The sequence below is a fragment of the Chiloscyllium plagiosum genome, chromosome 37 (assembly GCF_004010195.1).
Source record: "Chiloscyllium plagiosum isolate BGI_BamShark_2017 chromosome 37, ASM401019v2, whole genome shotgun sequence".
In the NCBI taxonomy this organism is placed as follows: Eukaryota; Metazoa; Chordata; class Chondrichthyes; order Orectolobiformes; family Hemiscylliidae; genus Chiloscyllium; species Chiloscyllium plagiosum.
The window spans coordinates 6632184-6650022 of NC_057746.1; the positions used below are offsets into that span (position 1 = coordinate 6632184).

At 44.5% G+C, this 17839-nt stretch overlaps 1 protein-coding gene across 1 annotated transcript in view; it reads left to right on the forward strand.

Annotated features, from left to right (window-relative positions):
- LOC122541209 (ABC-type oligopeptide transporter ABCB9-like) overlaps positions 1 to 17839 on the forward strand; it is a 32233-nt gene that overhangs the window by 7141 nt on the left and 7253 nt on the right. Inside the window, 5 exon segments of the mRNA XM_043677833.1 lie at positions 3018 to 3215; positions 3491 to 3619; positions 8078 to 8266; positions 16818 to 16862; positions 16864 to 16999. Of these exon segments, the coding sequence (XP_043533768.1) occupies positions 3018 to 3215; positions 3491 to 3619; positions 8078 to 8266; positions 16818 to 16862; positions 16864 to 16999 (697 nt within the window).

Here is a 17839-nt window from a genome sequence, read left to right on the forward strand (position 1 = left end):
ACTCTCTCCCCACCCCTACCCTCCTCTAGCTTATCTCTCCACGCTTCAGGCTCTCTGCCTTTATTCCTGATGAAGGGCTTTTGCCCGAAACGTCGATTTTGCCTGTCCTCGGATGCTGCCTGAATTGCTGTGCTCTTCCAGCACCACTAATCCATATGGAGGATAGTGGGCTAGTGTAGGTTAGGTGGGCTTGGATCGGCGCAACATCGAGGGCCGAAGGGCCTGTACTGCGCTGTATTCTTCTATGTTCTATGTTCGATGTGGGGCGGTGAAGTAAAGCTTCCACCTTTTGAAGTTGACACAAAGCGATGTGGAAGTGTGAGTTATACGGAGGCTTCAAGGATACTTCAAAGAGTTTTGGAGAGGCTGGGCGAGTGGGCAAAAAAATGACTGATGGAACACTGTAGGAATCCATGTGAGGTTTTCCCTGTGGAAATTGTAAGGAGTATGCTCGAATGGTGAGAAGCTGGGACATGTTGAATTTGAAAGGGACTTGGGTGTGTGTCATTGTTCGCGAGACACTGAGCAATGACACACACCCAAGACCCTTTGAAATTAACTGAAAGTTAATGAGAAGCTGCAGCAAGCAATTCAGAAGGTATGTAGGATGGTCCCCTTTACAGCCAGGGATTTAGTTACAGGAAAAAAGATATCTTGGTGTAATCATCGAGAGCCTTGGTGAGACCAGATCTAGTGTGCAGTTTTGCTCTCCTTTCTTAAGGAAGGAGATACATATTACAGAGAGAGTTTAACAAAGGTTCACCAGACTGGTTGTCTGCTGAAGTCTACTTGGTCAGGGTCTTTACTCTCTGAAATTCAGAATGAGAGGTGATTTCATTGAAATGAGAAGGTTCTTCAAGAGATTGACAGGGAAAACGCAGGGCGGATATTTTCTCAGGGGGTGGGAGGAGAGTGGGTCTGGTAAAGACCTAGGGAACACAATCTCAGCAGGCCATTTTAGAATGAGAGAGAAAGGACTTCCCTCAGATGGTATGTATCGCAGAGCCATGGAGGCCCAGTCACTGAGAAGGTTCAAGACAGAGATTGATGGGTTTGTACAGATTAAAGACATTACAGGATACAGGGATGTGCAAGGCAGTAGCACTGATGTAACTCAATCATGATCATATTGAATGGAGGAGTAGCTTTGATGGGCTCAATGGTCCCTCCTGCTTCTTTTCTGTGTATCCTTGTATCCAACTATTATAGTCTCCCTTAAAGTCCATCAAACATCTCCCTAAGAGCAACTTGGGCTGAACTAATTCTACATTCTGACAGCGAAACTAAACTACTGATGATCTCGTATTTATCAGCCCTTGTTCTGGTCTCAAGGGAAAACATCTTCACGATATTCACTCTTAGAGATGGTCAGACAGAGAGAAGGTCTCTATCTGATCGTCTCTACCCCGTTTCTTTGTTGAGTAAGGAGCCCCATTCTCATCAGGTGTTAACACCTTAGTCCTGGTACTGACCTGGTCAATCTTTTTTGAACCCTTTCCAGTGTCTCTAAATCCTCTTCCACAACACAGAGACTGGAATTGTTCAGAGTATTCCATGCCTAGTACAACTAAGGAAGACTGCATTCAAATTTGACAAAACATTTTTCAAATTCTTCCCTCTTTAAAAAAAAAAGAGTCTGGTACTTAATTACTTTTCTCACTTTCTCGTGGCCTTTTGAATCATAGACCATGTGTGGGGAGTAAAAGAGGCCATTCTGCCCATAATGTGAGCCCATAAAGAATAGGAACAAGAGTAGATCATTCAGCTGCTCAGCCAATCAATAGGATCATGACTGATTTGGCATTTTTCACGTTCATTATCCTGCCCTTCCCCATAACCCTTGATTCGCTGACTGATCGTGAATCTATCTCAGTCTATCCTGTATACCAGGACAGGGTCTGAGTTATAAGGAGAGGTTGGACAAGCTAGGACTTTTTTCTTTAGAGTGTAGGAGTCTGAGTGGATATCTTATAGAGGTGTATAAGATCATGAGAGGCATGGATAGGGTGAATGCAATCTGTCTTTTTCCCAGAGTTGAGGAATCGAGGACGAGAGGTCATCAGTTTAAGGTTAGAGGGAAAACAATAAAAGGCATATGGAATGAGCTGCCAGTGGAAGTGGTTGAAGCGGATACATTAACAACATTTAAAAGGCATTTGGACAAATAGAGGGATAGGAAAGGGTTAGAGAGATATGGAAATGGGATTGGTGTGGGTGGTATTTTGGTCAGCATGGACCAGTTTGAGCCAAATGGCCTGTCTCCGTGCTATAGGACTCTATAACTCTGCCCCCACCATTCTCTCTGCGAGGAGGTCCAAACACACTCAACACTTTTAGAGAAGAAAGTTTTTCTCTTCTCAGTCTTAAATTGGTGCCTCTTTTCTCTCTGGTCATAGACTCTTCCATGAAAGGAAAGCATTCAATCTTTCAAGCCCATTAAGAATCATAGATATTTCAATGAGATCGCATCTCATTTTTCTAAACTCCAGTGAGTAGAACATAAGCCCATAGTGTGGATACAAGCCATTTGGCCCAACAAGTCCACGCCAACTCTCCGAAGAGCATCTTACCCAGACCCATTCCCCTACCCTATCTGTAACTCTGCATTTCCCATGGCTAACACACCTTAACCTAAACATCTCTGGACACTATGCGCAATTTATCATTGCCAATTGTTACAACGTGGAGGCTGAATCCCTCTGTTAATTAAAACCAAACACCCAAAAAAGCTCGCCTTGCATCGTAATCTGTTGAAATCTAAGTGACAGAGAACTCCTAAATTCCACTGTTTAAAGCAAATATAACAATTTGTTTATTGAACTCTAATAGTGAACACTAAACAAAAACTATTCACAAAATCCAAGCCCCCCCTTTTCTTAACTACTTGTACCACTCTGTACCCCAACCAAACCTTCCCACGTGATTCTGATGAAATCGTGATTTACACAGGTATGAAGAATCGTCCGACTCCCGGGAGTGGGATTGTGACAGAATGCTGTGCTTTGTGTTACACACAGAAACTGGTCCAGGAGATACAGGATTCCAGCGCCAAGTCAAACCAAGTGGCCGGAGAGGTTGTTTCTGGGATCAGGACAGTCCGGAGTTTTGCCACCGAGAACGAGGAATCTGAATTGTTTGAGGAGAAGCTCCAGGCAACAAACCAACTCAAGAATAAACGGGATTTTGTTACAGCGGTGTATTTCCTGTTCCGTAGGGTAAGTGGACACAACAATCTGACCCTTCCCTCACTGTGTACACAGTGACTGCTGCAGACAGTCAGGGTGTGACTGAACAAGGTCAGTAATCTCAGGGAAAGCACATCGTTTCCAGTGCCGCACATAGACAGTGAGGTTCTTCCCTGTCTCTGCCTCTCACTGGAGTACAGAGGGATAGTGCCGTCTCTCTCACTTTTCTCTCTCTGGTGGTGGTATTTATTGCATCTCTCACCCTGCCTGTGGTCTCATTCCTTCCCCTTGCTGTGTTTCTGCAGCACATACAACTCGCGATGCAACTGATCATGTTGTACGCTGGACAGCACCTGATCCGGAGCGGGCAGATGAGCAGTGGGGATCTTGTCGCATTCATCTTTTACCAGGGGGACTTCGGATCTTACGTCCGGGTAAGTGGGACCCTTTGAAGACCCTGCTGGTCTGAGTTTGAGGAATGCAGAGTTCTCTGTACAGTTTATTTAGCTTTTACCTTCTCTCCGACTCCAAGCATTTCAGCATGGCCAGCAATCCATAACTAGCCCATCCACTGATTACACACTCAGCTTCAATGTGAACTGGAAGAAAATGAATTTCACTGTGGCCGTATCTCAGCTCTTTCTAATCACATCACTTCAAGCTACCATTCCACCCCTGGACATTCCTATTTGATCTCTCAATTCCTTGCCAGTCCCTGTACATTCCCACCCAATCTCTCCCTATTCCCATCCCTGTACATTCCCGTCTAACCTCTCAATTCCGATCCAGTCCTTATATATTCCCAATTGAGTTCCCCACATTCTTATCCAATCCACCTATCGTACATTCCAATCCCTTTACATTTGTACCTCATCTCTTTGGATTCCTATCTAATAAGGAGGCCAGTACTGTGCAGAGTAGGACATAGAACTGTACACCACAGGAACAGGCCCTTCAGCCCACCTAAGCTGTCCATTGCCTTTACTGTGCCTTTTCAGCCAGTTCCTGTGTATTCCACTCTTTGTACCCATCCAGGCAAGACAGGATTATTCCATCACACACCTGACTTGTGGATGGTGGAATGCCTTTGGAGAATCGGGAGATGAGTTACTAGCTCCAGGATTCCCCTCTGATCTGCTCCTGTAACACTGGGTTTATGTGGTGAGTCCCGTTGAGTTTCTGGTTGATGGTGACGCCTAAGATATTGATGGGGCGGAGTTCAGGGATAATAACAACATTGAATGTCAAGGGGTGATGGTTAGATTCTCCCTTTCTGGACATCTTCATTAGCCACAACTTGGTTGGCACAAGTCTTTGTGTGTGTTGTGAGTTTTATTTTCTCTTTTTGTTAAATAAATAAGTACAGAATTTAAACATCGTTAAATGGAGACCAAAAGTTGAAGGTTTTCATCTTGCATTCGTCAAATGAAACAGACTGAAACAAAGAGACACCAGTTGAAATAGCACAAGAGGAGGGTGCTGATTGGTTATCCATTCTTTACCCGGAGATGCAGCAAGAGCAGTTAACTGTCACTCTTCATTCGAGGCAAGTGGATTCTGATTGGTCAGGCTGTTCTCTTGGGGATGCAGCGAGTTTGGCTGTCTCCATAGTCCCTTTTCTTTTGAAAAAAAATGTTCAGTGCGTGTACAAATTCATTTTGCCCACATAATCAGTGCCCGAAATGTTTGGTATTATGCTCGGGGCCGGAAGTGGTGGACAGAGGCTCCTTTCGTGAGGTTTCACGGCTAGTGGTGATTTGCTTAGGGTGCCTGTTATCATGCAGGACCATTTACACATCTCCCATCCCAGCAGTAACATCACATCGTAAGCAAATGGCTCGAGCCTTACTCATGTAATTACCAATAAGACCTTGTAATGTGGGACTGTAGGAATCCAGTGTGATATTGACCAGAACTCAATAAGAATTAAGGATCCATTGTCAGAATTCTCAACTAATATATTGAGGAAGGCAAGCTCATGGTAAATGTGGGTGCAAGATGGAGATTATGAAGTTACCTAAAGGAGCTTTTCAGGCTGTGAACTGAAATATATAAATTTTAGCGAGTTTTGAGAAGATTTGCAGCTCAGGTTGAGGTTCTGGACGTAGGTTTGCTCACTGAGCTGGAAGGTTCATTTTCAGCTCCATATCTAAATGTGTCACCGAAATGTCCAAGGGCCAGAAGGTCAGTGATCTTTCTGTCAAAGAAGAGCTTCTTATGGAAAGCTATAAAGATGTTAGCACGTGCTGGACCTGAAGGGATCCCAGGAAATGCCATATCTCTGGGTTTACGTGGTGTGTATACTAGTGCCTCTACAGACCATAAACTTTGTTTGCAACACACTCCCATGAGAAACTTATTTAAACTGAACTGGCAGCACAATTAAAGTTCTGCTTAATATGTGATAAATCTTTCTAAACACGTTCTTTCTGCTGGAGTACCACAGGGATCAGTGCTTGGACCAGCCATTCACAAACATATATTCATGTTTGATTTAGATGAGGAAACTCAATGTAATATCTCCGATTTGCAGATAAGAAAAAGCTGGGTGGGAAGGTGAGCTGTGAGGAGGGTGCAGAGATGTTTCAGTGTGATTTGGACAAGTTGTGGTAGTAAACGAAGACGTGGCAGATGAAGCATAACATGGATAAGTATGAGGTTATCCACTTTAGTAGCAAGAATAGGAAGACATGTCATTGTCTGGACAGTGACCGATTCAGGAGGGGGAATGTGCAACGAAACCTGGGTGGCCTTGTACACCAGTCACTGAAAGTAAGCATGCAGCTGCAGAAGAAGGTGAATAGTGTGTTGTCCTTCATAGCGAGAGGATCCGAGTACAGGAGCAGGGATGTCATGATGCAAATGTAGAGAGTCTTGGTGAGACCACACCTGGAGTATTGTGAGCAGTTTTGCTCTCCTTATCTGAAGAAGGATGCTCTGGCTATGGAGGCAATGGAACAAAGATTTTCCAGACTGATTCTTGAGATGGCTGGACCATTGTATTCGGAGAGACTGAATTGGTTAGGACTATATGCACTGCAGTTTAGAAGATTAAGGGAGAGATCTCATAGAAACCTACAACATTCTGACAGGACCAGACCGGGTAAAAGCAGGAGGGATGCTATCGATGACCATGGAGTCCAGAACCAGGATTCTTACATTAAGGATATGGGGTCGGCCATTTTGGACTGAGATGAGGAGAAATGTCTTCACCCAGAGAGTGGGGAGCTTATGGAATTCTCTTCCACAGAAATTAGTTGAGGTCAAAACATTGAATGTTTCAAGATACAGTTTGACATAGTTCTTCAGCCTAAAGTGATCAAATGGTATGTGGATAAAGTGGGTACTGAGTTGGATGATCAGCTGTGATTATATATTGAATGGGCCAGCAGACTTAAAGGGCTGAGTGGCATACTCCTGCTTGAATTTCGTATACTTCTAAATGTTGCACCAGTTCTAAATAAGTTCTCCACATACTTAGTGAAGGATTCCTTCGAGTTCAATAAGACGACACAATAAATTCTGTATTGGAAGCAATAGCATTGACATTGCCAGCTTATTTACCAGCATCCACTGCAAGATGCAATGTCACTAATTCCTGGTGTGGTGATTGTAATAAGGTCAGCCAGGTAGACCTCATAGGATACAAATTCCCTGATTAGGGCTGTTAATCAGGTCCAATCATGGAGCCCTGGCTGACAGATAAGAATAGGAGTGTTTCACTGTTTGATCACACAGCACTGTCCTTTGATGTGAAGGGCACTGTTTGTCACTGGCCACTTGGGTGTTTCTTTTCTTCCTGGTGGTGGAAATTGAATAAAGATTTGTGCACCTTGTGTCTCTCACTGTGTCACACACACACACACCATGGGTGCTGGGGGAAATAAATTCAAAAAATGAGTAGGAGTTTTGATTGAAACTGGGATTTGAGGTTTGTCCTCACTTCCCTCTAAACTGGTTGAATGGTAGGGTTTGGGGCCTGGCTTTGCTGCTCCTCTCCCTTGTAAAATTATTGTTTCTTTGTATACAGCTGTTTAACATTAACTGTTTTCTAAACTGTATTGTTTAATTTAAAAAAAATAAGGATGGGAGTGACAGGCATCCTATTCACTCTGAGGGAGCTGGGTCACTGTCAAGGACTCTCCATATGTCAGTAACAGGATACCAGCTACCAACTGGTCATAAGATACCAGCTTCTGTGGGGTTATTTCACATGGTAATCTAGATGGGCTCAGTGGTTAGTAATGCTGCCTCACAGTGCCAGGGACCTGGGTTCGTTTCCAGCCTCTAGCAACTGTCTGTGTGGAGTTTGCACATTCTCCCGGTTTCCTCCCACAATCCAAAGATGTGCAGGTAGGGTGAATTGGCCATGCGAAATTGCCTATCGTGTTCAGGGATGTGTAGGTTAGGTGCATTAGTCAGGGGTAAATGTAGAATAATAGAGTAGAGGAATGGGTCTGGGTGGGTTACTCTTCAGAGGGTTGGTGTGGACTTGTTGGGCCAAATGGCCTGTTTCCCCACTGTAGGGATTGTATGCTTCTATGCAGATGTACCAATGTTATAGGGTTCGGGTGTCTGAATCTGTAAGTGTTGAATTCATGAAATTTACAACTCCGTTTCAATGACTACACCCATATAGACCATGAGACCATGGGATCCCCTGCAGGCCCAGCTCTTATAAATATCCTTGTTGGGTACCACTAGATAAAGATCTCTGACAGAAAGACGACTAACCTCCTCTTTCAACTTACAGCCTCAGCTTCATGTGTCCTTTTCAGCCATTGCTGTGTGTCTGTGTGTTGTTGGTACGTGCGCTGCTGTGTTTGGTCTGTCTTGGTGAGGACGAGCATGGACATTGTCAAGGTAAAGCTGTTCTCTGTCTATTTGAACAGACCCTGGTTCACATGTACTTGGAGATGACCCACTCAGTGGGAGCAGCCAACAAAGTGTTTGAGTACCTGGATCGGAAGTCCAGTGTTCCCACGGACGGGAAGCTGGTAAAGGAGACTCTGAAAGGATATGTAGAATTCCAGAATGTGTCCTTCTCTTACCCAACCAGACCCGACGTTCAGGCCTTAAAGGTAAGATTATAATAGATCCATATGCAGTATCCACTGAGTTCAGTGATTATAATGTCACAGTGGATCCCAGTGTGGTCGTCCATCAGGTACTGAAGGTAATAATGTAGTACATCTGAGATCTGAATCAGATACTAAAAACAGTGTTCGAGTGGATATCAGTGAGATCAGAATTACAGAATTGTTATGTGACAGGAGCAGGCCATTCTCCCCATTATGCTTGCACTGATTCTGTTACTATTACCGATACATATGGTAATGTAATATTGGAGTAGACCTCAGTGAGATCTTCAATCAGGTACCGAAGGTTATGTTTCAGTAGATTTCAGAGACATCCTAAATCAGAAACTGAACAGATTAAGACCGTAAGATGTAGGAGCTGAAATTCATTCAGTCGATTGAGTCTGCTCTGCTATTCGTTGTGAGCATGACTGATCTAATAATTCACAACTCCATTTTCTTCCCCCCCCCCGCCCAAGCCCTTGACACCCCTCCTGATTAACAATCTGTCTATCTCAGCCTTGAACGTATTTAATGACCCATCCGCGACAGCCCTCTGCAGCAAAGAATTCAATAGATTCACTATCCTCTTAGAAAGAAAATTCCTCCTCCTCTCTGAGTTGTGTGGTTTATAATTCTGCGATAATAGTCTCAGCTCTTCAGTTCCCCTGCAAGGGGAAACAACCTCTTTTATATTATTGTATTCTGATCTCTTTGAAATAAAGAGCAACATTGTCTTATTATCCTCTGAACTTGGTTACTCATCCTTGATGCAAGAGGACACTTAACTCCCACTGCTTTCTGCAGTCTTTCTCCAATTAAATACTATTCAGCTCCTCTACTTCTGCCAAAAAGCATAACCTCACATTTCTCCACATTGTGGCTTTCTCCAAGCTCCAGATTCTTTTAGCAGAGAGAAAGAGAGGTACACAGAACCTGCTCCTTCAGAGAGGGAGACCGCCCTCTCTATTGGAAACATGCAAACACTTCATCTGCGCACGCTGATTAAAGTCGTAGAGACATACAACAGTATAGCACAGTACAGGTCCTTCAGCCCTCAATGTTGTGCTGGTCTTTTATCCTACTCCAAGATCAGACTAAACTCTATACCCTTCATTGTACTACCTTCCATGTCCCTATCCATGAGTCGTTTAAATGTCCCTAATGTACCTGACTCTACTACCACCACTGGCAGTGCATTCCACGCACCCACCACTCTCTGTGTAAAGAAACTACCTCTGACATCTCCCCGAAACCTCCTCCAATCAGCTTCAAATTATGCCCCCTCGTGATAGCCATTTCCACCCTGGGAATATGTCTCTGACTATCTACTCTATCTATGCCTCTCCACATCTTGTACACCTCTATCGAGTCACCGCACATCCTTTTTCGCTCAACTGAGAAAAGCCTCAGCTCCCTCAATCTTTCTGCATAAGACATGCTGTCTAGTTCAGGCAGCATCCTGGTAAATCTCCTCTGCACACTCTCTAAAGCTTCCACATCTTTCCTATAATGAGGTGACCAGAACTGAACACAATATTCCAAGTATGGTGTAATCAAGACCGTATACAGGTGCAGCATAACCTCACAGCTCTTAAACTCAATCTCCCGCTAATGAAAGCCAACAGACCATTCGCCTTCTTAACAAACCTATCAAAATGGGTGGCAACTTTGAGGGATCTATTGTGGGGCTATCATATGTTGAAAGATTGGAGCGACTGGGATTGTATACCCTTGAGTTTAGAAGACTGAGAGGGGATCTGATTGAGACATATAAGATTATTAAAGGATTGGACACTCTGGAGGCAGGAAGCATGTTTCCACTGATGGGTGAGTCCCGAACCAGAGGACACAGTTTAAAAATAAGGGGTAGGTCATTTAGGACAGAGTTGAGGAGAAACTTCTTCACTCAGAGAGTGGTGGGTGTGTGGAATGCTCTGCCCCAGAAGGCAGTGGAGGCCCAGTCTCTGGATACTTTCAAGAAAGAGTTGGATAGAGCTCTTAAGGATAGTGGAATCAAGGGTTATGGGGATAAGGCAGAAACAGGATACTGATTTGAGGATGATCAGCCACGATCATAATGAATGGCAGAATGGCCTACCCCTGCACCTATTGTCTATTGACATGGTCCCAGAATCCCTCTGTTCCTACACACTTCGAGACTCCTGTCTTTAACCCTGTATTCTGACCTTCCAAAGTGAATCACTTCACACTTTTCCAGGCTGAACTTCAGCTGCCACTTCTCAGCCCAGTTCTGCATTCTGTCAATGTCCCTTTGCAACCTACAACCTCCACCAACCTTCATGTCGTTGGCAAGCTTGCAAACTCACCCTTCCAGTTCCTCATCCAGGCCATTTATAAAAATCACAAAGAGTAGAGGTCCCAGAACCAATCCCTGCAGAACCCCACTGGTCACAGAGCTCCAGGCTGAATACTTTCCCTCTACCACCACCCTCTGTCTTCCATGGGCCAGCTAATTCTGTATCCAGACAGACAGGTTTCCCTGTATCCCATGCCTCCTTCCTTTCTGAATGACCCTACCATGGGGAACCTTATCAAATGCCTTGCTAAAATCCATGTACACCACATCCACTGCTCTACCTTCATCAATGTGTTTTGTCACATCCTCAAAGAATTCAGTAAAGTTCGTGAGGCATGACCTGTCCCTCACAAAGCCATGCTGACTATCACTAATCAAACTATGGCTTTCCAAGTAATCATAAATCCTGTCTCTCAGAATTATCTCCAATAATTTGCCCACCACAGACGTAAAACTAACTGCTTTACAATTCCTAGGATTATCCTATTTCCTTTCTTCAACAAGGCAATAATGAAGACACAAAAATCATTGCCAAAGGTGCAGCAATCTCTCCCCTTGCTTCCTGTAGTTTCCTAGGGTACATCCCTTCTGGCCCTGTGAATGTATCTATCCTTTGGTTTTTCTAAATTTTCAGTACATCCTCCTTCCTAACATCAACCTGTTCTAGCGTATCTGCCTGATCATGCTGTCCTCAGAAACATCAAGGTCCCTCTCAGTAGTGAATACTGAAGCAAAGTATTCATTAAGGACCTCCCCTACCTCCTCCGACTCCAGGTACAATTCCCCTCCACTATCCCTGATCGGCCCTGCCCTCACTCTGGCCATCCTCTTGTTCCTCACCTAAGTGTAGAATGCCTTCGGGTTTTCCTTCATCCTACCCACCAAGGCTTTTTCATGCCCCCTTCTTGCTCTCTTCCACATCTCTTGTCACCCAAGATTCCTTCACCCTTCCATCCTTTCTTTGCCTCAGTGGGGCAAACCTGTCCAGCAGCGTCAGCAAGTGCTTCCTAAACAACCTCCACATTTCTGTTGTGCATTTCCCTGAGAATGTCTGATCCCAATTTAGATGCCCCAGTTCCTGCCTAATAGCATTATAATTCCCCCTCCCCCAATTAAATACTTTCCCATACCCTCTGCTCCTGTCCCTCACCATGAGTACAGTAAAGGTCAGGGACATGTGATCACTATTACCAAAATGCTCTCTCACTGAGACATCTGACACCTCGCCTGGTTCATTGCCAAGCACCAAGTCCAGTATCCAATGTGGTCCCCTTCCAGTCGGCCTATCCACATATTACATTAGGAATCCTTCCTGGACACACCTGACACAAACGGCTCCATCCAAACTATTTGCACTAAGGAGGTTCCGGTCAATATTTGGGAAGTTAAAGTCAGCCATGACAACAACCCTGTTACTTCTGCACCTTTCCAAAATCTGCCTCCCATTCTGCTCCTCCGTGTCTCTGTTACTGTTGGGGGTTTGTAGTAAACTCCCAATAAAGTGACTGCTCCTTTCCTGTTTCTGACTTCCACTCAAACTGTCTCAGTAGACAAACCCTTTCTGTAGCTGTGATATTATCCCTGATTAACAATGCCACTCCCCCACCTCTTTCACCACCTGCCCTATTCCTTTTGAAACATCTAAACCCTGGAACATCCAAACCTTGGAACATCAATCAACCATTCCTGCCCTTGCGATAGCCAAGTCTCTGGAATAGCCACAATATCATAGTTCCAAGTACTGAGCCATGCTCTGAGTTAGTCACCCTTATTCTTGATACTACTTGCATTAAAATAGACCCTCTTCAACCCATCAGACTGACTGCACCTTTGCCCTATCAAGTGCCTATCCCACCTCAAAAACTCTCTGCACGCTGTATCTGGCTGTTCAGTACCTTCCTAAAGGGTGGCACGGTGGCTGAGTGGTTAGCACTGTTGCCTCGCAGTGCCAGGGACTGTCTGTGTGGAGTTTGTGCATTCTCCCCGTGTCTACATGGGTTTGCTCCGGTTTCCTCCCACAGTCCAAAGATGTGCAGGTTAGGTGAATTGGCCATGCTAAATTGCCCATCGTGTTCAGGGATGTATACACACCCCCCCCATTCCCTCCCCCCGCCAAACTAGTTTAAACCCTCCTGATGAGCTGTAGCAAACGTCTCACCCAGGATGTTCTCTTTTAGAGTCTCATATGTCTTGTCCATTTTTAAGGCCCGCACCCATCCATCAAAAGTGCTCTATTTATTTCTTTCGAACTTAATGTAAATCTGATCTGGTTACTACTTTATTTCTGGACTGCTGTCTATACACTTCTGGTCCCAATTCATGGAAATGTACAGCAGGGAAACACACTCTTCAGTCCAACACATCCACGCCGACCAGCTATCCTAAATTAATCTCGTCCCATTTGCTAGCATCTGGCCCATATCCCTCTAAACCCTTCCTATTCATTTTCCCATCCAGATTCCTTTTACATGTTGTAATTGTACTAGCCTCCACCACTTCCTCTGGCAGCTCATTCCACACACGTACCACCCTCTGTGTGAAATAGTTGCCACTTTGGTCACTTTTATATCTTTCCCCTCTCACCCTAAACCTGTGCCCTCTAGTTCTTGACTCCCCCACCCCAGGGAAAAGACCTTGTCTGTTTAGCTGATCCATGCCCCTCATGATTTTATAAAACCTTGTAAAGCTGATCCATGCCCCTCATGATTTTATAAAACCTTGTAAAGTCACCCCTCAGCCTCCGATGCTCCAGGGAAAACAGCCCCAGCCTGTTCAGCCTCTCCCTGTAGCTCAAATCCTCCAACCCTGGCAACATGCTTGTAAATCTTTTCTGAACCTTTTGAAATTTCACAATATCTTTCCGATAGGAAGGAGACCAGAATTGAACGCAATATTCCAACAGTGGCCTAACCAATGTCCTGTACAGCCACAACATGACCTCCCAACTCCTGTACTCAATACTCCGACCAATAAAGGAAAGCATACCAAACGCCGCCTTCACTATCCTATCCACCCTGCGACTTCATTTTCAAGGAGCTATGAACCTGCACTCCAAGATCTTTGTTCAGCAACACTCCCCAGGACCTTACCATGAAGTGTATAAGTCCTGCCCTGATTTGCCCTTCCAAAATACGGCACTTCACATTTAAACTAAATTAATTCCATATGCCACTCCTTGGCCTATTGGCCCATCTGATCTGTATTACTCAGAGGTAACCTTCTTTGCTTTTCACCACACTTCAAATTTTGGTGTCATTTGCAAACTTACTAACTATACTTCCTATGTTCACATCCAAATCATTTATATAAATGACAAAAAGCAGTGGACCCAGCACCGATCCTTGTGGCACACAACTGGTCACAGGCCTCCAGTCTGAAAAGAAACTTGATTATGTCTGACATCAACAATTGTTCACAATTGCACAAACCAATCAGCAAAAAGAGGCCATTCAGCCCCTCATACCAGCCCATTCTTTCTATAAAATGGTGGTCAGTCTGTCCCTGGACTCATCTCATCTCTGTTTTGCTGCCTCTGATATCTATTAATCTATCCAAACATCTAAACCTCTTAAATTACTTCGAGTGATCTAACCTGTATAATTCTCCGGGGTAGAGAAATCCAGACATTCACTGCCCCTCGGGAGAAGAAATTCCTTTTGCATATTAGCTTTGAATGATGGTCTCTTATTCTGTATCTATGACCCCTAATTTGAGGTTCTCCCACTAGTGGAAACATCTTCTCAACATCTCCCCAGAATCATCATTTCAATAAAATCACTCTCATTCTTCTGAACGCTAATGAATAATGGCCGAACCTGATTAACCATTCTAGATAAGTCAAGAATCACCTCATGAATTTCTTTTTTAACTGTTTCCAAACCCAGTCAATCCTCTCGTAAATACAGGGATCAAAACTGTATTGGGTGTTCAGGTCCATTGTTTCCTGAAGGTGGAAACGCAGGTCGATACAGTGGTCAAGAACGCATATGGAATGCTTTCCTTCATCAGACGGGGTATTGAGTACAAGAGTTGACCTTCCTGAAGAAGGGCTCATGCCCGAAACGTCGATTCTCCTGCTCCTTGGATGCTGCCTGACCTGCTCCGCTTTTCCAGCAACACATTTTCAGCTCTGATCTGCAGCATCTGCAGTCCTCACTTTCCCCTAGTACAAGAGTTGGCAGGTCATATTACAGTTGTATAGGACTTTGGTTTGGACACATTTGGGATACTGTGTACAGTTCTGGTCACCGCAATACCAGAAGGATGTGGATGCTTTGGAGAGGGTGCAGAGGAGGTTCACCAGGATGGACGGCACTAGCTACGAAGAGAGGTTGAGCAAATTAGGATTATTTTCATTAGAAAGATGGAGGTTGAGGTCTACAAAATCATGAGAGGTAGAGGCAGGGTTGATAGCAAGAAGATTTTCCCAGAGTGGGGTCTCAATTACAAGGGGTCAAGAGTTCAAGTGAGAGGGGAAATGTTTAGAAGAAATGTGTGTGGAAAGGTCTTCATGCAGAGTGTGGTGGGTGCCTGGACTGTGTTGCCAGTGGAGGTGGTAGAGGTGGGCACGATAGCGTCATTTAAGATGTATCTAGACAGATACATGAATGAGAATGGAGCAGAGAGATACAGACCCTTAGAAAATAGGCGACAGGTTTAGGTAGAGGATCTGGATCAGCACAGGCCTGAAGTGCCGAAGGGCCTGTTCCTGTGCTGTAATTTTATTTGTTCTGTACACCATACTCCAGGTATGGCCTCACCAGTATCTTATGCAGTTGTAACAAGACTTCCCTGTTTTTACACTCCTCAGTAATAAATCCCTGTATTCCATGTACCTGCTTCATTACTTACTGCACCTATGTGCTAACCTATACAGTCATAGAAGTTATAGAACATTATAGCGCAGTACAGGCCCTTTGGCCCTCGATAATGCGCTGGCCTGTGAATTTAATCTGATGTCCATCTAACCTACACCGTTCCATTATTATCCATATGTGTGTCCAATGCCCATTTAAATGCTCTTAACGTCAGCGAGTCTACTACTGTTGCAGGCAGGCCATTCCACACCCCTACTACTCTCTGACTAAAGGGACTACCCCTAATATCTGTCCTAAATCTATCACTCCTCAATTTAAAGCTATGTCCTCTGTGATATCCTGCACCATCCAAGGAATTTGGATGAACTGGCTCCCCTTCTTTATTCACCTATCCTCTTAACTGTTCGCAACAATGTTTATTAAAAAGGTTCCCTGTAGAATGCCTTCCTCCCACTTTCAAACAAACTTAAGCCAATTTGACTAGGCATTTATTAGTTCTTGAAACCCAAGAAAATGTAGAAATGTAATATACAGGCACACAAATTAGCAACAAAGTGAGGAGATATATGGATCAGTCTGTGGGCTGTTGAAGAGTGGACAATGAGTGTAACAGCCATTACATTGGGTGATACAGTATGGCCAACATTGGTCGGTGAGCAGTCAATTTTGAAATTCTTCTCTTAGCAACTTAACTGTCCTGTTTCCTTTCAGCAGTGATTAGCTTTCAGCGTTCAGAGTTATGACATGTCTTTTATGTCTAATATCAAAAAGTATGGCACTAGAAAAGCACAGTAGGTCGAGCAGCATCTGAGGAGAAGGAGATTCGACATCGATTCTCCTGCTCCGTGGATGCCACCCAACCAGCTGTACTTTTCCAGCGCCACACTTTTCGACTTTGATTCTCCAGCATCTGCAGTCCTCACTTTCTCTCAGTTTTATGTCTAACGGCAGACCTCAAGCTGTGACTTTCACAGCATACACTTGAGCACACTGATGGACTAATGAACATCAGATTATGCCTGCATTTGGTGTATATTTGTTTATTCCTGGAAGGGTAAATCTCAAACATTTGGGCAGGAGATGACTTTCTCCTGAGCTGGGATGAGGAGCTAGCCACTTGCTAACTCTTCTCAAGTCTCCCTTTTGACATTTCTGTGATACGTGATAGGTATGATGATCCATGGGTTCATACAAATATCTATCAGATAGCCAGTGAATTTGCATCTACAGCCATCTTTTGCCTGTATGCCCTCTTGTTTTAAAAAAAAACTCATTGGAATTAATAGTTCATTAATAATCTGGTTTCTGACCCCATGATCCAAGTAAACCTGTTCTCTCCCAGTGACAGACCAGGATGTGTGTGTCCTGTCTTGCACTGTGCTGACCTGCTCCTTCTCCCTGTCCTGTTTCTTTACAGAACGTCTCCTTTGAGCTGAAGTGTGGTGAGATGACGGCCCTGGTGAGAGCCTCCGGGGGGGGGCAAGACGACGTGTGTGAACCTGCTCGAGAGGTTTTATCAACCTCAGTCCGGACAGATCCTGTTGGATGGCAGACCCATTGAGGAATATGAACATAAATATTACCACAACAAGGTGAGGAGTAGCAGGGAATATACCCCTTGTCCCTGGGGGATGGGGTGGGGGGGGGTCATATATCACCTAGAGACAAGGAGGTCATGTCATATACATCCAGAGGCAGGGAGATAGTGTCAAAAAGACAGAGATGTTGAAAAAGGGTTATACATCCCCAGGTACACTGATTGTGATTGATACACACAGGGTCACTGATTGAATGTAATGTATAAGTTATGAACAGAATAAGGAGCTGCTGAGCAGCAGTCCCACTAACAAACAGGGGACATTATTACGGATAATACCTCAGGGTCTGGCATTCATTCCATCATCTTATACTCACATACTCTCTGCAAGTGCCATCCCCTCCATCTCAGTTCCCAGCTTTCTGTCCTTCAGGAGGAAGTCTTTCAGCCTGTTCACCACAAAATAGATCTCATCTGATCCACATCTTCTCTAAATCTACCCAATTTGGTTCCATTGCCCTTGGCACGACTGACAAACGAAAAGCTCCAACCTCAGTCTAACTTCCGTCCTGAGCAACCTTTTGCGTCTACATTTGGATTGAAATATGCCCATTGCCAATCACCCTCTGATCGTTGACCAACCCGAGTGGCCAATGTAGTTTATCCCCATCTCTTTGAGCAAGACCGTCGCTGACTGTGGACTGACCACCCTCCCTCTCACCTCCCTCTGTCAGATTATCCCTGATATAATGGGAAGAACTTCAGGTTTTCTCACTGCAGCCTAAAGCCTGTAGACCCACCCTCCTGGGCTGTTCCCTCAGTGAATCATTGGCTGATAGTCATTGGTTGGTAGTCATTCAGGTGAGGTGTAAATCATCTGGTTGCTGTGGTGGCTGTGTGAA